Genomic DNA, 22,709 nt, shown 5'->3' on the forward strand with positions numbered 1-22,709 from the left:
CAATCAGCAATAAGGTAATATTGTTTTTAGACATGTTCTCTTGTTGACTAAAGTACATGAAACAATGTCACACATTTCTAAAGGACCCGGCCTGCTATGTTAATGGATATGCACATTTAAATGTAGGCAGTTTTTTGTTTTGCACACACAGCCGTCTTTTTTTTAGGACTTAAACATTACAGTTAGGCACTTATTTATTGAAGGGATCTAAATGATTTTCTCAGCAAAACGGCAAAGTCAAAAAAGTCAGATCTTGATGCATAAATAGAAATATCACAGCACTGCAAACTCGTATTGTAAGGTTTCTCTCCGATCCAGTCTATATGACCAAAATGTTCCTAAAAAGAGCTGACATATTTTATCTACTTTGTTCGCTTTCTGCACAAACAACCTTTGGGTTCAGTAAACACACTCCATATTGATCCTTGCCTCTCAGACGCACAGCATTCAACAGTATTTACTACCAATGTGGAGTCTAAAGGGGAGACAAACAGAGACGCAAGCATGCATGTGATGTGTGCACAAGCGTTGCTTGAATTGACATTTAATTATTTAAATACCTCCCGATCAATATTATTATTCCTCATAGACACAAATGAGAATGTGTTTTTCCTCTTTGTCTTAATTTGGCTACATGCTAATATATATATATGTAATATAAGGGGTGTAGCTATGTGAGTGGGGAGGAGTTAATCCGCTCATCTCTACTCCTAGCCCTATCAGGTCTAGAATTCTGCAAACTGACACTGAACTCACCCACAAGCCGCCACTCTCCCATCCTGCAGTGCAAACAGTGTGTGTCGCTCTCCACAGGCCACTTGAGATATTTTCAAAGATGATGGAAGACTCCGGAACAAACGTGGTGCCAGCTGGAAAAAACAAAGTTTCCATTGAGGTGACGGCACAGATAGTATCTGGGAGTTGCTGTGTAGCTAAGTTGGTCTACTCCAGTAGGCTGGCAGCACAGGCACAGCTTCAGCACATACTCCAAGATGAATACTGAACAACGTGAACAACAGAGGCAACAAAAAAGAATACTCCTTCATGGCGCCGAGCTGTGTAGATCTGATGCTTTTTTTTAAGTCCCTGAGTGTACGTCTGTCTTTCTAGCTGTGTTCATGCCAGTGCCACAAAGAAAAAAAAAAAAATGAAACAGCCTATGAGAAGAAAAGCAAGCCTGGTTCCTCATCATGCGCTTGTTAGCTTGTCCAATCTATGGCAATCAACACAGTCCCTGGGGTTGAAAGACACGAAATGCTTGCAAAAAGGAAGCAGAGGCTGAGGAAAAGATCAATACTGCACTGTGAAACACGAAGTGTGGGCTATTTACTCTCCATTGATCTGATGAGGCTAGAGAAACACCTCACTCCACTATTAAATTGAGGGTATAACTCTATTGTTGAAGGCTTTCTCTCTCTCTCTCGCTCTCTCTCTTTTCTTCCTTCACCCCAAGGTCAAGAAAAAGCCACAATATCCACAAACAAACACAAATAGACTGCTTCCACCTGGGGAAGCAATTAATCTGAATTAAAATTCTCCAACGGCCCCAGTAGCCTGCTTTAACTGAAGTTTTGCTCAGGTGGAATGCAGACTTATAGAAGAACTGGAGTAGACGCACTGATAGTTAAACACAGTATAAACTCACAGAGGGCCTACAGAGCTTTAACAGCTTTACCTCATCAAGCTTTCAGTTTCCACATGTGGGGAACAAATTCAATCTTAAAAGCATTGTGCAAGGTGATAGAAGTATTATTTTGGAGATAAGGGTGAAAGTATGCGTAATAGTTTTGCTATGTTTTGCGGAGGACCTCAGGACTGCAGAGAGACCCACCTCTTTTATCTTTACCAATTATATAAGAGCTATTTATTTTGTATTGTTACTAATATTTTATTCTGTCTATATTGGAATGGTATCCTGCTTATCTTTATCCCATTTATATCTTATTTATTTTCACTCTTAATGCCATTTTTATTCTCATATTTTATTTCCCATTTTAATCATATAGTGTTTACTATTTCTACGTGTTTTGTTACTTTTATCTTCATGAGTTGTATTAGTTTTATCTTCGAGTGTTCTTCAGAGGGAGCCCTCTGCATTATGGTTACTTGTCATGGCTGCCAGGGGTCCCCTGTGTCAGTGTCCTGGTGGCTGTGGGCTCCTGGTGCAAGCGGCTATATTTTAATATTTTAATTCCATATTTTAATTGTATGGGTAAATGTGCATGTGTGTCTGTGTGGTTGGGGTACGGTGTGATGGGGGAGGGGGTAACGGGGCATTGTTTTTACCCTCGGTAAAGCACTTTGGGTTGCATTTATTTGTATAAAAGCTGTATTCTAAATAAAGTTTGACTTGATTTCATTTGGTATGCTGCGTAGTGTAGTGCCAATACAGTATATGTGATTGTTTTTGGTAACAATTGACTGTTTAATCACTATGTTTATTTCAGTATGAAAGTTTAATGAGAATATATGTTTCACCTAAACTAGAAAATGTATGTTGTCTAATGCTAATGTCCACAACCATCAAGAGCATGGATGGCACATTTTATATGCAGCTCTAATGGCACAATAAAAGTTACCTGTTGTTGAGTTTATCTTGGCTGCTTATAGAGAAAAGTAATGACATTACCGGTAGTTAACCGGTAATTTTATAAAAATGTCATTAATGTCTCATGATAGTTGGCACATGAAAATGCTTTGTATATACAGTATCTTAAAAAGTGAGCACGCCCCTTACATTTCAGCAACCATTTTTGTTCTCAAGGGACAATACTATGTAATAAAAGATAGGTATACTTTAGAATAGTCAGTGTAGAACTTGTATTGCAGTGGAGATTTTCTATCCACTGAAAATGACTCAAAATCTCATTCACTCTAAGTCGCTAATAATTTACAGTACATGATAATACAGGTAACATGCACAGCATACATGTACAACAGTTAGAAAGCCCACAATGTGTACATGTTGTTGCTCCGTTTAAATGCATTAAAAAAAATTATTTCATGAACTGGCGTAAAATTAGCTTTTAAACACGCATGTAAACTCCTTAATTAGATCGTGTTTGGCTTTTTAAGTCATATTAACATACCTAGATGATGCGAATGGAAACTAGTGCTCTCTCTTGCATGCCCGTGGTACTGGAGTGGAGTCGGAGTTCTGCACACACGACAGCCTCCACGGCGGGATATAACCTGGAATTAATTGTGGCCAAGTGGGTCATGATTGTGTAGAAATTGGTAAATGTTCGCTGTATGCACATTTCTAGAAGCAGTCCAAGCTAATGTGTCAATGTCCAATGGTTGTCGCTGGAAGCTGTTCACACTAATAAGTGCCCATGTTCGGTGGATGTAACTCCAGCTGCGATCTAAATTGTTGCTGGATTGCTCATGAATGTGGAGAAAAATAGACAACTGTGTCTGCCGTTAGTGGCTATTAAAGACATCAAGTACAGTACGACCATACTTTGTGATGTAAAAACAGTAGCCATCACACCGGCGACCTGTATTATTTATGTGCAAATTGTTAGCCAACCAGGCCAAGTTGCTCGTCAGAAATTGAATAGTGGGCAACAGTTGTGTCTGGCAGGTAATTGTTTTACATAATCACTCGCAACTTAACAAACACAAGCCCAAAACAACAAGAAAGTTGGCAATTTGCAAGCATTTTTACAAAAAACAAGCCCAAAGTCGCTTCTAATAAGTGAAACTGGCAATGCTGGCTGAGATGCTTTGTTTGTATAGCGGCGTTAACACTTGCACGCATTTTGCCTCGGCATTGTCAATTTGCCGTAGCAAAACACCTAAAAAGTGTGAAGACTCATTTGTGCACTGTTTGCATTCTGTTTACGCATAGATAAACCAGTCCGAATGCATTTTGTGACCAAAAATGGTGCGCATTGGCATGAAGTGACCACGCGCCCGCTTGTTTACACCTTGTCAAGTACTGTTTACGTCTTGTGCACGACAATAGTACATGCGAGGCACACTGTTCCCGCATGAGTATGCATTGTCACCACCACTTCCCGCATCCATGAAGCAGTCGTGGCATTATTTGGTCCCGCTGTGTCCCGCGTGCCCGTCCACGCAACAGTATTAACTTATTAGTTCCTCTATTTGTAAGGGACCTTCAAGATGTTGAACCTCAGAGACGAAACTCATGCAATAAAGAAAGGCAAGTCTATATTTTCGTGCAGCTGCAGTTGGAGAATGTGCAAAGAGCAGGAAGGGGGTAATAAACTAGAAAAAAGAGAGTGTGAGAGAGGGAATTGCTGAATTGAAGACATCACTTTGGGCATCATCACTTATTAACAGAAAATCACAAGGAATATCCAAGATGTTACAGAAATTGCTTGAGAACCCCCCCAACCCCGAATTGCTCCAAGAGGTGGTGGAAAAGTTCACCTATTCATGTGAATGATGCCACTCAGAGGTACGCTTTGATACGCACCGGCCGCATTGTTTGCACATACTGTACTTTGCAGGGCATTCTCAGTGCATTCACGTTGCATTCTCGACTAGTTCACTGAAATGATGCATGCCACAAATTTTGAAGAATTTCAAAATTTATTCTCTGCACTGGCACGCAGCCCCGTACAGGTTACACATACTTGGTACACAAAATTATGTACCACTGCGGATATGAGTGAGTGAACATTCATGTGAATAATCGTGGTACAGACCACCTTGTAAGACACATATGTCTAAACAAGTGCATCCCCTCATTTTACTTTGTGATGAACAAACCCACCAAAGTCATCATCTTTCAGGGCTGCAAACATCTGGAATTGTTTTCATATCATGGAAGTCACTCTCTGTTCATCTCATCCATTGCCTTTCTTCCACTTCTACAAGGAGTAGCCTTATTGACTATGTGGCTGTATTACAACAAGCAGCCTCTAATGACTCCCTGAAGACCTCTCTATCGCAACTGCTGGCCCTCCTTCTCTCGCCACCTCGCTCCCCAAGTCCTCCCCCTTCTGTGCCTGCTCTTCAGGGGCCAGTTCAGCAGCTAATTAACCCTCTCTAATAGCATAGATTACATTAGCTTTGAGCGGTTCGCACCCTCCACTGGACTGGGCCCGGCCACACAATGAAGCCAGCCTTGCTTTACAAATCTCCTCCTTCACAAGAGCACAATTATGAATTCAAACAACTTCTTATCCACACTCACTCACCCGGGGACAGAAGCTCTCCAGCCAATCCCACCGCCTGCCATCCTACCCCTTCCCTGCCACCCACCTTCCAGTCCTTCACGCTGAGAGGAATGAGAGAAATGAAGAGACAAGACCACACATCAAGACGGTTGATGAGGGGGAGAGGTGGGGTGGGGTAAGCCAGCTCTATTGGATAAATCAGAGAGGTCACTATAGGTGTTTCATTTGGGTGAGCCCGAGAGGGGCCCAGTGATAACCCTCAATCTTAACATTCCTATTCAGAGCGTAATGAAATCTTAATTGGGGAAGACAGAGCTGAAGGAGGAGGGGTACCAAGACTTGTGCTCTGAGTAGGCCAAGAGTGTGAATGGAAAGACTGAATGGCTTCAGCCACTGCAAGTTGTTTGCTATACACTGTCCAAATTGGCAATACGGATACGTAGACTGGAAGTTTTTCAGTTCTTTTCTATTCTTTTCTAACCTGCATAAAACTGAAGACTATAATGTATGACACACCTCCATCTGTGAACCTATAGTCAATCAGCCGGGATCCATCCACGCCTTTCAGGGGGATAAGAGATTATTACACAGCAATCACCCTCTGCCTTCAAAATGTAGGAAAGCATCATGGTTGGTTAGTCTTCTTTGATGCAGTGAAGCCAAGCTGTACAACTAGCCCAGCCCCGTTACACTGCAAGACTTCAGCCACATTGTGTGGATGTTTAAACGTACAGTGGTGCAAGGAAGAGAGGCGAGTTCACCATCTCAATGAGTAAACACATTTTTAGGTCCCTAGTTTATTTACTGTGTTATAGCACTAAGTGGTCCTTGATGAACAATATATCGTACATTATAGCGATCAAATATTAAATTCTTATTTATTAGGTATTGTGTAAAACTAAGACATGAATAAAATCAAATTAAAAGCACAAAATGAATGCCGACCCACCATCCACCAGTTCAAGTTCCAGCCAAGTTTTTCCAGAGAGATTATTACATCACTGTTTGACGTGTGCTAAAAGGCAGCATGCTAGCATGAATTAACTTGAGACAAATGTGCACATTAGCACTAAATAAGTCATCAAAACTTACCTTTATGCATTCCCACATAGTATCAGCATTTGACACCAAATATAAGGTGAAAGAAAAAGGGTAAAAATACAGTAGTAGTCTATCTGTGCGGCATATGAGATAAAGTTAGCACATGCACAATGGACATGTGTCAAGTGAGACGGATGTAACAGAGAGAATCCGGCCACTTTTCAAAATAAAACATAAAAAAATGAAAATATGTGCCAAATGACCTACGGCCTGATACCGGGGTATCGGGTTGGGGACCACTGCTTTACTGGATACTGCCTACGGAACAGTCATTCATCATGTATATGAATATATACAGTAGTACCTCGCATAACGTAAACCTCCTTTTACGTAAATTCCACTGAACGTAAAGAATTTATGTAAAGTTTTTGCATCCTATTACGAAATAAATTCCATATAACGTAAAGCGTCAAGTCGGTGCAAGTTCAGAAATTCGATTTGTTTAGCGCTTGACGCCTTCTGACGCTTCACGCCCTCATTGGCTGATTATCGGGGCACCGCCTCCACTCCCATCTCATTGGCTGATTATCAGGGCACCGCCTACGCTCTCATCTCATTGGGTGGCTCATACAGCGCTTACGTGAGAGTGAGAGACAGGCTTGTCCCTTCAACTTCCTTTCCTCTTCGTAGTCGCGCTTAAACTAACTTATAAACAATTAAGTTAAGTTACAAATTAAAATTTTGCACACAGCATTATCATGTAGTGTGTGTGCGTTTGTCTGTGAGACCAGCTGACTCTTAGACTCTTTGAGTCGCGTTTCGACTCAGGCTAGTCCTCCTCCTCCTCCTTCCTGCCTCCACTTGCGCTCCTGATGAAGACATCTCGTGAACGGTAAGATTCTTTTTGTTTTTCAGTTTTATTCATTTACAGTAATCTTATTTATTACCTTATTTTATATTGGAATGCTATTCTATTATATTTATGCTAAAGTTTTATTATATTTTCCCACCATATTTGGTGGACTTTGAATATTTTGAAGGGCCAAGGGGTGAGTTTGGGAAGATCTTGGAACGGATTAGGCTAATTACATGTATTTTACGCTTCGTATAACATAAAAACCCTCTAACATAAAAGTTCTCGGAACGGATTATTTACGTTGTAGGGGCGTCTACTGTATATGCTTTTCAAATTGTTTTCTGCATGTCAAACTGTAATTGTAAAACTATAAAAAAAAATATTTTGGCCTTCTGGAATGGACTAATACATTATTTCTTATGGGAAAACTTGATTCGGTTAGCGTCCTTTACAGTTCGAGTCGGACCTTCTGGAACGAATTAATGATGCTAACCAAAGTGCCACTGCATATCCGTTTTAACTCATATTTGTCAAAAAATGGGGGATAACTTTAAAATATGTAAATAATATAAAGAGAGGAATGAAGTAAATGCCTGAAAATTGTCATTTTTGGTCTCCTTTAAGGTTTGCCATAGTAGCACTTTCATCAAAACGGTGCACTCTGCTTTCTATTTCAATAGGACAGCTCATTTGCTAGACTCCTGGCTCAAACTGCTGACAGGGTTCTGCAAGGCCGCTTGTGTGTGTATGTGTGTGTGCGCGCGTGTGTGTGTGCGTGTGCGTATGTGTAAAGTGGTGCTAATGTTCACAGAGAGTTGAGAGTTGACGACATAGACCAATAGGTAAAATTAAGTCACAGAGTCAAGGGCTAGCATATGCTACCATTAAGGTACTCAGAGATCATTAGAGGGACTGTGGGCTCTGCTATGCAAGGTCAAGGCTGCCGTGTTTTTCTAAGTCAGCAGAGGAGCAGTAAAAGTAGCATAATAAGCTGCTTCCTTCTCATCTCCACCCTGAATCAACTCTCTTTTTCTCCCAGCTGCAGCTAGGTTTTCCAGTGTGCAGTATTTACTCTAATTAAAGACAACATAGCAAATGACAGAAAGGTCACTGAAAGACTCATTCTAGGTCAACATTTTGGTTATCTGGCATGGGCATACAAGGCCCCATGCCTCTGAATTAGCCAGTATTTCACCCGTTAAATAGGACTGAGTTTTGCATTGCAGCCTGACCGAGTAACTGCGTGTATTGCTTGTCAATGGAACTATATTTCCCAAAATAAAACATGATAGTCTAGTTCGAGCAATATACCTCGCTGTACATTTTAACGGCAAGAAGTATGGTATAACTTAATAAAAGAAAGATATTTTGTACAAGCCGCATGTTGGGCATCTCTGTGTGGAGAGTGCGTGGGTTTTCTCCAGGTACTCCTCCCACATTCCAAAAACATGCATGTTAGGTTAATTGGCGACTCTAAATTGTCCATAGGTATGAATGTGAGTGTGAATGGTTGTTTGTCTATATGTGCCCTGCCATTGGCGGGCGACCAGTCCAGGGTGTACCCCGCATCTCGCCCGAAGTGAGCTGGGATAGGCTCCAGCATACCCGCGACCCTAGTGAGGATAAGCGGCATAGAAAACGGATGGATGGATGGATATTTCATACGATATTCCCCATGCCTTTCCACATGACTGGAGTCAAGATGAGTCCAATGAAGGACAAACAGCAACAAGCCATGGATGACCAGAGGGAAATGTTCATCAAGATAATGATGGATAGCTTTAAAACGGACCCCTGGCTTTATAGAGATGAATGTCCTGCATGGCCTCTTACTCAGCACTTTGGCCTTTACCCATTCAATGAGCCCTTTATCAGACAAACAACCTCACATAGCCGATGATGGGCATTAGCAAATGCTGTCTAGAAAATGGAGCACACTTAAGCCTATCTATCAACCTTGATAGTGGTCACTCAGTAAGACTAAAGTGCATAGCAAAAAAAAAAAAAATCACTTAATCCAGGGTGCCAGGGTGGGTTTTAGTTCATTTTATTTATTTTAAAGACAAATGTAAGGAAAAAATGAGCCAAAAACGGTTAATTTTGTTAATTTATATAGTTAATGTTTTTTATGTGTGCAGCACTTCATATGCCAAGGCATTGGTAAATTTAGTGTGAACTTAAATTCCATTACCTGAGAAGAATTAATTGCTAAGTGAGCCCAGGAATTTTCCCCTTGGGGCCTATACGTTTCCCCCCTCTGTCATCTGGCTAACTCTTCTGTCTAGACCAACTTAGAGTGCCATAATCCACCACGGGGATCAATAAACTGCACATAATTCAGCCCCAATAATGAGCTTTCACTTCAACACAAGCGCCAGCCCACTTCCCAAGGAACTAGCAGGGGCGTAAAATGATAATGTAATTATTAAAAGGACAGACAAAATGACGAAGCACTTTCATACAATAGAGGGAGGGTGAGCCCAGCCTCAATTAGACACACTTAAACCTATCATTGTTATTCGAGACAAAGCTAATCAAGGAGTAGATATGCCGGCATCAATTTCAGCAGGTAATACAATGACACTAGCTGACTGGCTGGCTCTCCCATTTCCCCAGGCTTATGATGTCATGGAGGCCGCCTTGCAGTCAAGTGTTAGTGGGCCATCATTAGTCCAAGGCAATTTGTGTGGATTCAGGCGCCAATCAGCGATGCAGAGGATTGGAATTGAGAAGCTTAAGGTTCTCACTGCCTAACAGTAATCATGATAGCCAGCTGTCATTACACACCTGTATCTATTTTCCATTAGATGTACTTGACCACTAAATACACAGGGCTTTTAAGCATGTATGCCAAATTTCATCCACATTACAATGAAGATCAGCTTGTGTTGTCATTTCTTTTCACTTTTGTTATATGAATTACAAAACTCACCCGAGTCATAGTGAAGAATGCAATAATATAAAAGGGATAGTTCAGATTCTTTGACATCCCCATCAGCAGTATAGTGCATCAACGGTGACTTTCTCCCCACTTTGTCCCGTGAGCCAAGTTTTGGTCAGTTCTTATTGTTGAGGAAAGTAGTTACGGCGAGTTGGTGGGGTCACTTAATAAAGTGTTTTGCTCCTCAAAACAATATGCATTCAAAAAACGGACCAATGAACCAAAGTGGCCAAGATGAACCAGCTTCATGTGTGCACTGCACACTTCAGCGAGGATGATTATGTTCCGACACGCCCAAGACAGATGAAGAAACATGTTTTGAAGAGTTCTACAGTTCCAGCACCCCAGGTAAGAGTGAGAGTAAGCTATACTAGTTAATTAGATGCCGCTTACCACCTTTTTACAAGCCAATGGTATTACACTGTGAAGCCTCTATATAACAAAATATCAAATGATGACTGTTATTATTTTAGTTCGCTACGTGGAAGTGTGGTCATCCATGTTTCTATGAGTATGCGTCAAGTTGCAATATATATGTTAGGTGTATGTGAGTTAAAAAAAAAAAACCTAGATGTCCAGTGTCATTTGGAAATCAGTCAAACTAACATAGAAAAGACTTAATATACCTACAGCTGTGTCCAGCTTCAGCTTGTCGACCATCAGTGTATTCCTGTTCATAGGTATCCCTTTGGCTTTGAGCTAAAAGGAATATCGCCATCACTTGTTTCTTAGTCAGACATGTTTACTTTCACTATCCCAGCAGTAAACGCTGTGAAACAGGCGATGTAATGTGTGCAACATTTGACAGCTGGCAGCAACGAGCAGTGATACCAAGAGAGCAGAGCGATTGTGAGGTCTGACTTTTCGTGGGAAATGGTTTTGTGATGCAAATGTATTACTCTTCCGAACGCATATTGTTTGGAGAAGCAAAACACTTAAGTGACACCTTCAAATAGCCGGAACTACTTTCCTCAACACGGAAAACCGACCAGAACTCGGCTCACGGACAAAATGGGGGGGAAATTCACAGTTGATGCACTACACTACTGATGTCATGCAACTTCATGTAAAAAAATCCGAACTTTCCCTTTAACGACAAAACCCATGCGTATGGAGTAGTAGCGTATCTGCTAAGGCAGGAGTATAAATGAGAAAAGAAATAGGATAGGATAAATATTAAAGAACATAAAGACAAATTACAGAGTGTGAGTAGCTTGGGTTCCTGCATTCCTTCTTTGCAAAAATAATCTGGATATAAACACTGTGAACTATTATTAATAATTAAAGAAGTAACCCATTTTTCCTCTTTATTTGTTGCTGTGTTCTTTGTAAAGCACCGGATTATCTCTTTACCCTGAACTCTGGTTCTTATATCTGTCCATGCATGAAATAAACTATTTGATGGACTGAGTCAGGTCACACGGGAATAGTTACAATGCACATGATTGCCTTGTGCATTTCCTGTGTGCATGCATGTGCTACCTTAATGACCACAAAAGCTGTGAGAAAGCTGTGCAGGTCCAAGACAAAAAACAAAAAGTAAGTATCAAACTAACTAATCATACTGTAGGTTTGGGCTCAGAAAGAAAGGGTCAAAATTCAGACCTCATGACTCCTGTATTAAAGTGTACATTTTTTAACAGCAATTTTTCTGAGGTCACGCTCTATTCAGTAGCATTTTCTGATTAATTTGTTGTCATTTTTATCCATTTCATTTTTTCTACTATTTAAAAAAACATATTGTATAAAACACTGATTGATGGCGTGGTTATCCTTACAGTTTATCTGTTGGTGACATTTTTCTGCACAGCCTCAGTAATTACACACTAAACAAGAATCATGACTGGCAGGTTCCCCACGTCACAAAGGTTGCAGCATTTCAAGCCTGTATAGTATGTCTCCATATTTGATTGATTATGGATTTTGTAAAGGAAGCTGCCCATTTTATCACTAAATGCTTCTCAAATAGTGGGGCGGTGGACTGTCGGGGGGGGGGGGCGTGAGAGGCAGGGAGGACTTTCAATATTAGTGCGGACCTGCCAACATGTATGAATTTGTTGTACTCTGCATGCAATTTGACACTTGAATACGCTTGTATGCCTTACTGCTCTCCATTTTGTTACATTTTGCTGGTTTCACTATCGAGTTTACAACACAAGGTTCCATCCATCCATCTTCTATGCCGCGGGTATGCTGGAGCCTATGCCAGCTGACTTGGGCGAGAGGCGGGGTACACCCTGGACTGGTCGCCAGTCAATTGCAGACAACACAAGGTTGCACTGTTTAAATGCCACAGTTCCCATTGAGGATTGACATTTGGATTGGATCGAGATAGCTGGAAGTGAATAACTATGTACTGCATACGTCGATGGAGTAAAATATCAAAGGAAAGGTATCAACAGGTATGTTTGTGAACGTATTTTTTTAAGCCATAGTGTTTACTTAATGAAAATGCTTGTTAGAAGATAATTAGACAACTGACTGGGTTTATAGCTCTGGTCTAATTAGTGTGACGCCTTTGTAAACAGGTAAACAAACATTGCATTTTGAAAATACAAATTTTTCATTGACAATGGATGTTGTGTTGCTTTTGTTGCAGCTTTGCATAGTCTTATGTGCTACGGACACACTGCACAGATGGATAACAAGTGACAAAGGGATACTTGGTTGAGGATGAGCAGTAATGAGTAGCACGTGGCTTTTACGATGCAATTTCAGACGGCCTCTCGCGACGCAAAAGCTGCAATCACAACTGGACCATCTGCAACCCGGCAAATTACCATAATTGGTGTACATTACATGCTTATAGAGAGCAGTTTTACTCACTATTCTTCACTGTTAACAAGAGGAGCTGTGGCGATACACTGTTGATTAGATGCAGATAGTGGGAGCACGCAGCAGGAGTTGAAGACTTGTGGGAAATAAATGAATTGACAATTAGAGCGTAGTGGAAAAACCAGGTGTGAGGGCCAGAGTGCAAGTAGGCTAGCGCACCATGAATGCGTGCACCTTATCCACACCTGCAACTGGGGTTGAGGTGATTGACAGCCTGGCCATCTTGTCAGACAGCTCACAGACAGTATGCAGGCAACACTTCGACCTCTTCCAGCTGCTCGAACAGAATAAATTGAATTTGATAAGAATTGATCTCATGCAACCACTTGCAATTTGCAAATATAATATAAAACATGCAAGGAGCTTTCAATACAGCAGCTCGTTTAGCCAACAAACATGTTTGGTGAAAATCAACTGCACTTCCGACTGATGTGTGCTATGTAGTGCAATACATTAAAGCCCACTTTGCTAGAAAACAAACTATGTAGCCTTGTTGAAACAAACAGATCCATTACACATGATCAACAGGTTCTAAATAAATTGAGAAATATTTTGAAGTCATACCCATCCGTAGTATGTACAGTGGAATATTTAACACTTTCAGACAGTATATATGTACCCTATTAAATACCAAACTGATTCAGCTTTGGTGAAAGGCAAACTGTCAAGCTATACTCTACTAAGGAGTATGGCATTTTAAAATTTTGTAATTACAAATGTATTGGGTATCTCCACTTATGACAGTACACCATGAATCAAATTAGGATAGAAATTAAATTAAGATTATTTAAGTTAATTATTATGACAGCACACTTTCTCCACAAAGATGTATTCAGATTTGCAGTTACAAGAAAGGTAATGTTGCTTGCTTGCATTTCAACCATAAAGAGCATATGGAAACCGCCCTTATTTTAAACAAATAATTGTTTCACACAATGAGTCTGAGCCGGAGTATTGGTGCTTGAAGAATAAATTGGGTAATTCAATTAAAGCACTTTGCTATAAGACACATAAGTGATGGAGAATAACTCTAACCCAGGCCTGAACTACATGCCCCCCCCCCCTCCCATCACATTGCTTGCCTGACAAATGGATAGCGGAGTATAATTGAAACACATTGCTGCCAGCGTAGGTCAATAACATCGCTCTCTCTGCTCACCAGCACCAGATTAACAGACTCTATTTTATCTTCCACAGCCTGTCCCAGCTTGACGGAAGGGAAGCATCAGCTGCTTATCCATAAAGGAGGCCGCTTATCTAAAAAATAAACAATACATTAAGTGCAACTGCTGGCTGTCTGTCCAAACAGTTAAGGACTACTTAGTTTAAGGCAAACATGTGGGCAGTGTTTTATTTAACACATCATCATATGGGATGCAGCACTGCTGTCACTTCGAAAAGTCCACAGACTCTGTCCAAGTGTCACTGGGGCCACATTCAAGATTATCAGGATTCATTTGTTAAACAACAAAAAAAAAAAAAAACATCTCTACACAGTCAACCCCAGAAAAATTAACCTCTTTTCTTCAATGTCAAAGTCATCCAACAGCATTTGTCCCCAAACAAGGACACACACAACAGTGATGGCACTAAATAATTTCAACATCATTTTGCCATCACTGAATATGTATACACCGGTAATGGAAATCCATCACTGTTTGTGTATGGCAAACACTGAGGATTAATTAGCTTAAGCACAAATGTAATGTGAAGCTAAAATGGACAATTATATGTATTTAAGCATTAAGTATATCAAATCTGCTAGCTGAAATATAAACAAACAAACAGGAGGGTTTGGGTCAAGGGTAAGTAAAGGTTATTATACTGTGTGGAGACTGAGTATAATAGTGCGCAGCAAATTGAAAATAGCGCATTTAGTATGTGTATTTTGGTTGGTTACTGTCATCTACTGTATCCTCAACTGTACCCATCCACAATAAATCCGCTGAACCAATGAGAGCGTCCACCCCTACCTTTCATCAGCCGTATGAAGGCACAAGTACAGTACTGGAAATATCACCTCATAGTCCTTTTGCAAATGGAAAAGCAAGCAGAGCTATTTGAAGCCGAGTATGTACGGGACAGCGGAAAAGGGGCATGAATGAATAAGTAACAGCATGAATAAATTAGTAATAATAAAACAAAAGTAAAAAAGTAATAATAAAACACCATGTGACACATACACCGATGCTCACTTGAATATGCAAACTGCAAGGAGCATGCATGTTATACAAACAACAACACACGTCTCGCTGTGTTTTTTGTTTGGGCTTCAAGCATTGTGTTTGTGCGTGTTCCCACATGGTACAAGCACAAATTAGCTACGGATGGATATTCAATTAAATCCTTTGTCAGGGGTCTATGTAGGAGCAGGACAGGATGCTGAGTACTGTAATCCGCGATGCAGAACAAGGTGGTGTTTCTACTGTCAGTCTGACAAATGGAAATTATTTGCAGGCATGCAAACCAACAGATTAGGCCACAGTTGGGCTGGGAGACACTGGAAGATGTCAGCTACTACTATAGCTGAGAACCTCTTCTTACATCTCAAACAATGCCCTTAATCCATTCCGTTCTCACAATGAGGCTGTTTGACATTACTTTTCAACATCCTACGCATTCAATCCTCTCCTTCTTCCCCTCATATTCATTCAACCTTTAATCAAGGGGAAGGCTGAAAGCAAAAAAAACACAATATGTAGATTAGTTTGAAAATTATAATGTAGGTCAGAAAGTCACAGATGAAAACATGTCGACTGTCCTTTTATCAAATGCGCTTTGCACTTTGTTTTGTAAAAGCCCAATTTGCCTTTCAGTTGCAGCAATTCCAGCAAGATAAGTTATACGTCAAAGAACACTATTTAATTCATTGCTTGCTGCCTGCCACTCTGCTGGCGGCAAGGCTTTGTCCTTCCTGCTTGTACTGTACTATTTCATCGCATTTTATTATTGAATCATGGCCTTGGCAGGGTTGCTTTCAGTTGATGAACTCATAAGTCTACAGACACATCACAGAGGGGTGACCTTACAAGCATCCCAAAGAACACTTGACAAGCATTCTTAAAACAAAAGACTAAAAAGTAGGATCTTTATAACTTACCATTACAGGCACTGTGAGGTAGACTAAAGTTCAGATATGTTGCCGGTCATAGGCCACAAACATTCATCTTTAACTGAAGGTCAATTTGTTTGCAACTTCCCAACAACATAAAGCTTGTGTTATTACATGTTCTCAAAAGCTACATCGTCTGGATAGTACCTTATAGCAGGGATTCTTAACTGGTGGGTCCTGTTTTCAGTGGGTCGTGGATCTTTGCCCCCCAAAAAACAAAAATATTTTATTCCAAATGCGTAAAATGGTGGCGCAAGCGGACCCTCTCTCTCCCCTGATATCTTCACATGTGTAAGCCCACGTCTTTACGTTCACCAAAATGCGTACTGTTGGACGTTGCTGTAAGACATTAGCAGTAGCTCTTTAAGGACTTTATGAACCTGAGGACGTCAGGCAAACTAAGCATCCTTCGATGGCCCACTGTGCAACCACAGAAGAAGCGCTGCAGGAAGCAGAAGCGGGTGAAGCGCGGAGGGATCTGGGCTAGGCTAACAGCTAACCCATGCAAGCCTGCAATTCCAAATAGGGGAGGCCAATGTTCGCTCCCTGGACAACAAAATGGCCCATATATAGTACGCCTTCTGAGATCCACGCATCAGACTGTGAGTGTTTACATATTCTCTGAAACATGGATCAAGATGGCTTAAGAACGACATCCCGGCTATCCCCACCATTGCGCTCCAAAAGCTAACATGCTATCGTATGGACAGATGGGTTACGGCAGGAGGCAAGATCCGTGGTGACCATGTCTGTGTTATAGCGGTCCTAGCTTCAGTGGTGCGCAGGGCCCTTCATGTTATGGGCATGTGTGTTTAGCTTTGTCTTTGGCTTTTTTGAGACACATATTCCAAGAACCAACCTTAACATTGTAATGTTGGCATCCGGTTCAAAGCATCACCAGGCTGGATTGTTATATCAAGTGAGCAGGAACAGCTTGTAACAGGTATTTAGAAAGAAGCAGTCTTAAGGCTACTGTATGATAAAACACAATTTCAATCTAATGTGTATAACATTCTCCAGTCTAAGAAGAAAGAAGCTTGTGGAAGCCAGTTTTCATGTATGGGCCATCTCTTGCAGTCAGTGTTAGTGTAGGTATTTGAAGATTTGGCTATGTTCCCCAGAAGGGTCTGCCAACAGCTGTGTGTTCAAGGGGTAAGTGCCTATTCTAAATTTACTTAAGCAAAAATGATTATTGCCAATTAGATGCCCATTAATTGTGTAAGCATGGGAGGCTGCCAGCTGTTTACATAGAGAATGAAATAGCCAGTTTGTTTTGTTCTTAAACCAAGGTGCACAATCTTTCTCAACCAGCCAAAAAATACACAGCAAAACCAAAATGTAAAAGGTGAAGGAGTACAAAATACACATGAGCACTTTTTGGACTTTTTAAAAGGCACCAATGTGAGAAGAAATTGATAACGTAAAAGTTTTCCTTAAATACCTGATTTCAAATAATACATGTTTTCTCTAAGGCAAGGTGCGTCAAATGAGCAGAACGAAACAAATCAAATCCCCCAAGAAATATATGGAAGTCAGAACATCAGAACTTTAAGGTTTGTCTTACGTCTTGACCAAACTTTATAAGAAGTGAAAAATGCTCAGCTTGTTGTGGAATGTCTGTCACGTGTTCTTGCAATCTGAATTGTTTGAACCTGACCCCAATTCAACCCCACTACCCATGCGCCGAGGACCTTCAGGTTGTTTCCTCACACCAGCAGAAAGAAGCAAATACAATCTTGTAATAAATAGTAAGCACATAGTTCAGTCAAGGCATTCTCTCAAAGCAGCACACTCTTATTCCCAGAGGCAGACGCCTTGCTTAGCTCCAGCTTTAGTTTCCAAGGACAACTATTCATTGCAGGTGTCATTAGTTTACCTTTGACCCTTTCCTCAGCTGGCCTGATTAGATAGCGAGATTCTGGCCAGAATCTGTCCCACTCCTGCTGAGCTAGCGGGTACAACAATGAGTAACAATATTAATAGGACTAAAGCATCAGTGCAAAGCACAGAAAAAGATTCGAAAAGATACATGCATTTGGAAATGGAGTAATATTACTCAACCAATTACTCCAACTATATTAGATTTGTATATTACCAATTCAACTGTAAATTCATATAGACCTCTGTAACTATTTCTCTCCAGGTCTGTCGCCTCACTTCCAAAAAAAAATAACATCATTGGGCAGATAGCATCAATTGTGCCTAGAGTAATTCCAGCACCTGTGGATGTATCACTCATTCAATTGCAGCCACAGGCTACAACAAACATTACACACCACATCAAGATTACCAGAGAAAGGCATAACAGGGGAGAGGAGAGTGAAAACGGCTGTATACATCATGCCATGATGCCCCTGTTACTGTCACGGATCACATTCAGTGCTGCGAGTATGCATGCATGCATGAATGTGTTTTCTCTGTGACTGTTACAGATTCATCCTGCAGTTTCAATAAAGGTCCCATATTATGGTATTTTTCAACAGGTTTAAATAAGTCACAGATCCCACGATAGTGTATTAGAAATGTTTTGGTTATGTTCCAGTTTTGATGCTGGAGTTTACACAATTTAAAAGTGCTTATAGTAAGCCCTACTGGGAACAAACTGTGAGGGAGTTATTTTTTTTTTTCACATTTGGTGGTAATAAACTGGCTTCTCCTGTTATAACCAAATTAAAAGTATGTATTATTTTCGGGTAATTTAAATAATACACGTTTCAAGCAACAAGCTGTGTTAAGTGAAGCTTAAAATAACTTGAAAACGATGTTGATGGTACACCGGATTGGAAATAAGCATCTTTATGAAGTCTGCATCATGGGCTTTAGTAGTCCATTATACTGTAGGTAGTCATGACTGGACACTTCTGGTGTTGTGTTAGCAACAGCGTGACACATCATTGCTTGGTGTTGGCATGTCTAAAAATTACTTCCCGCTAATTTAACGTTTATGGTAGTGTTGACGTCAGTGTATGGATAATATTGGCGTTTACAGGATACTTGCAGTACTCCCACTCGGAGATACATATTTGCTATGCAGGCCAATGGGTGCAAGAGGAAACAGAGAGCCAGTATCAGGCTGCCTCTGAATGTTCAAAAGTGTGGTTTGCGCCACTGAGTCAGGCCTCTCTCTTGTGACACAAGGTTCGCTCCACATAACTGGCCATAATTCAACTAATTTGGCAGTTTGAGGTCTCGAAGGTCTGGGGATAAAAAGTGCGGAGTGGCCTAATGGCAGACCGAGGGGCCAGATGAGGGTACTTCTTCCAAGATCTCCACAGGAAAACATTTCCGAAACAGATCTCGGAACCACAACCATCCATTAGCTATGGAGCAAAGGAACAGACAGGGATAAGGAGAGAGACAAAAACACAGGAGGACAGTGGATGATACAGATTTAAAGGAATGGTACTTGTGTACTTTTATCACACCCCAGATACAATGAAAATGTCTCGACCACAAAGCAGTATAACTCACCAAACATTAAATAATGGCTAATTACCTTTGACATTGACTTTTATAGGTGACACTGATATTTTAATGGCAGGTACATTTGGGGCTCCGGTAAATTGACAAACTACCATAATGTCACATCATTATTCCTACACCATTATCGATGGAACCTCAAACAGAATCCTGCACACCCACAATATTTGTTTGCATACATTCAAATCAAACCTAACCTGACAATTGGTCTGGCTTGTGAGACATAACGTTCTACATTCTAATGGGTAGCATTAAAAGGATAATGCTGAATTGTAAATAATCTGTGTGTACGTCAGCTATTTGTTTTGCACATAGAAATTTTATTGTTTCCAAATGTGCAATAATGACCATAACTATAATGAATAGGATTTACGGTATAGAGCGATTTTCATGGAACACAAACATAATCATACTGTGTAAATTACATTTCACAGCAAGTTTTGTTCTTATCAAAAAAGATTCAACTAAATTATATCTGAAAGTTCCTCCTACTATGATGTTTTTTTAAATGTTTTTCACATAATGGATGTGTGAATTCTTATACTGTATAATATATAATACTTTATGATATAAGGGGTTTGTTTGTAAGGGGAGCAATGGTACGGCATCTTTGGTCACTGTACGGTTCTTTTTTTAGTACAAAAAGGGTACAAAATATAAAACTACTTTGCCAATATATAAAATTATTGAATAAAAAATTTATAAATATGACATATATCATAATTTACAAGGTTTATTTTAAGAAAAGCCGCTAGTCAAAAGCTGGGCTGCATGCTTCAGGAGGTGTTTTGCACGTACCACACCTCGCCTTTCACGGTGGTGGTAATGGACTCTCCCCGGGCTTGAGGAGGTGCCCTGCATGTCTGGATCTTCAGTCCCGCCTTCGTGACCGCTTGTATTTGATTACCGAGTAAATGCATGATGCAAGAAACACTCCCCGTCTTTGACATTTATTGTGTACGTGTGGGAATTCATTACTCATCTGTACTGGAAGCTCTTTACCAAAAATCCCGAATACGAATACATGTACAGTCGTCCCTTGTTCCATCGCGGTTTGTATCACGGTTTTCAAAAATGTATTCATCAATTATCGCCGTTTCTTGGCTGAGTATGGGCTGAATCCCCGACATCAGTTCCTGTCCACCCGTCCGGAAGACATTTGCTGAAACACACAAACACCATTTTTATTTGTGTCTTAAATGGGATATTTTCGCTGATTATATCTACTATATTGGGTAATATGAATGTAAAGGTGACTACAGGGGTGTTATTTTATATCTGGTTTGCTCTACTAATGATTAAAAAAATGTATTTGAAAGTCATAATTAGGTTTTCTATGCTCTAACTACGAAAATATCCCAGTTTTTTAACATCAAGTCCTACTTTGCGGAAATTCATTTATCGTGGTTGGGTCTGGAACCAATTAGCCAAAATAACTGAGGGATTACTGTACACCACAAAAAAAATGTTCATTTATAAAATATGTTCAAATTTAAGTATATCATGTCTGATGTGCTTTAAAAAAAATAATCAGGAGAATCCACCACCACTGAGGCTAATATCTGAGGCTGTTGGGTGCTATGTCAAGGCTATTAATTGTCAAGTGGAAGGAAAAGGTGGCATGGGACCAAGATGGGCCACAGTTTGTGCTTGATGAAATAAAGGCTTTTTTTTTTGCGAAAATGAAGTCTGGGCATGTTAGAGGTGTGTGTGTCTAGAAAGGGAAGAAAAGCTTGTGTGAGGTGCCTGCGTGTGCGTGTGTGTGTGTTGGAGCTGTGTAAATGAGGGAGAGCCCTGTTTGACCCCAACTCGGAGTGTTCTGGCTACACAATTAAATGGTGTTGACGCATGAAAATGAATAATCAATCTGCTTTATTATCACTGATGTGAAAATGAGCAGAACTGGTGAAAATGGCTTCGAAAATAAGAATATTTCTACATGCCCACGGAAGCCTAAAACATTCATGCACGGTATTTACTTTTACTTTTCATGAATGAATTTAAATTTGAAGAATGGGTATATGAAACTACGTGTTTTCCTATAATTAATATATTTATCAATAAATGTTTCCTTGGGTAGCATAATTATGTTGTATCACAGAGGTAGTAGGGGGGAGAAACTTTTTTTTTTATCATTCCAACTGAGATTGTGTGCTGGTTGATATGCATCTGATGTGAAGGTTAATCATTGGCTGCACTTTTGTAATGTAAGTCACAACTGTTTTGCAGTGCAATCAGCACACAAAATAAATGGGTCAAAATGACAGACCCTGATTAAAATCACAGTAATTACAGTGCAGCTTCAACTCTGATTTGGTGGGTTTCCCCAACATCTGCTGTCGTGGAGAGGAACACATAGGAATGAAAATAGACACGTGGCTGCTGGGATGCTTTATGGGCCGGCACGTGCCCATTCTCCCACATTATAAAAATGTATTCAGAAGCGTAACTACATATCGCCATGCCTACTAAAAATACAAGAAACAAACATTTACTTCTATTCTTCAGGTAAGCCATTCTATAGGATTTCATGTCTGGGAATTGTGTATCCATCCAATTGCAAAATCAGGTCACAGACATGGGACCTGAGAAGGGCCTATAACTCACAGTCTCTGCTCTAGTCAATCCCAAAGGTGTCTGACAGGGTTGAGGTCAAGATTCTGTGTAAACTCATCCCATCATATGTCCTCCCATAATGTTGGAAGCATACAGTTGTTCCTGAATCATTATTTAGGGGAAATTAAAGGATCTAACACAAGCCCCAAACTCCATGAAGACGGTAATTACCTCAGCCAAGCATCAACATGCGAAGGAAAGAGGGATTGTTTTCATTACTATGTTTATGTGTAATTTAATTACCAGGACTTGGCTAACCATTTATTTCCATGAAAAGTTGTGGTTAGGTGGATATTCACAAATCTGACCTTGCACTCTCAATGAAACAAATGCGTAGTATTTGGATTTGCACAGGTGATACATTGTCCTTTTTTTTATCACTTGTTCTTTCCAGGTTTACTGTGAGTCAACAGCAACCGCGTGCCCTTTAAACAAAAATATGAAATCAATATCTTACAAGATGGCAGGGGGAAAAAAGCAACGTCATTGTAAAGTAGTTATTGACGTGTTAAAGTAATTTAGACTTGCTCGTACAAGACAGATAGTGGCAATATTTACTTAGACGGCAAGCTGGTGCTGGAGAAATGATGTGGCAGCTGTTGCCAGATGTTGGTGTTACAAAGTGCGTCCATCATGCTACCGCTCCACTACTCCCCTCTTCCTCCTCCTCTATAT

General features: G+C 40.4%; 1 protein-coding gene across 2 annotated transcripts in view; it reads right to left on the reverse strand.

Annotated features, from left to right (window-relative positions):
- LOC129179358 (X-linked retinitis pigmentosa GTPase regulator-like) overlaps window positions 1-22,709 on the reverse strand; it is a 377,871-nt gene that overhangs the window by 287,568 nt on the left and 67,594 nt on the right. For both annotated transcript variants that reach the window (XM_054772506.1, XM_054772505.1), the window contains exon 6: window positions 757-869. In XM_054772506.1, coding sequence (XP_054628481.1) covers window positions 757-869 — 113 coding nt within the window. The remainder of the gene's footprint in view (window positions 1-756; window positions 870-22,709) is intronic.

This window comes from Dunckerocampus dactyliophorus, chromosome 4, assembly GCF_027744805.1.
Source record: "Dunckerocampus dactyliophorus isolate RoL2022-P2 chromosome 4, RoL_Ddac_1.1, whole genome shotgun sequence".
Taxonomy (NCBI): domain Eukaryota; kingdom Metazoa; phylum Chordata; class Actinopteri; order Syngnathiformes; family Syngnathidae; genus Dunckerocampus; species Dunckerocampus dactyliophorus.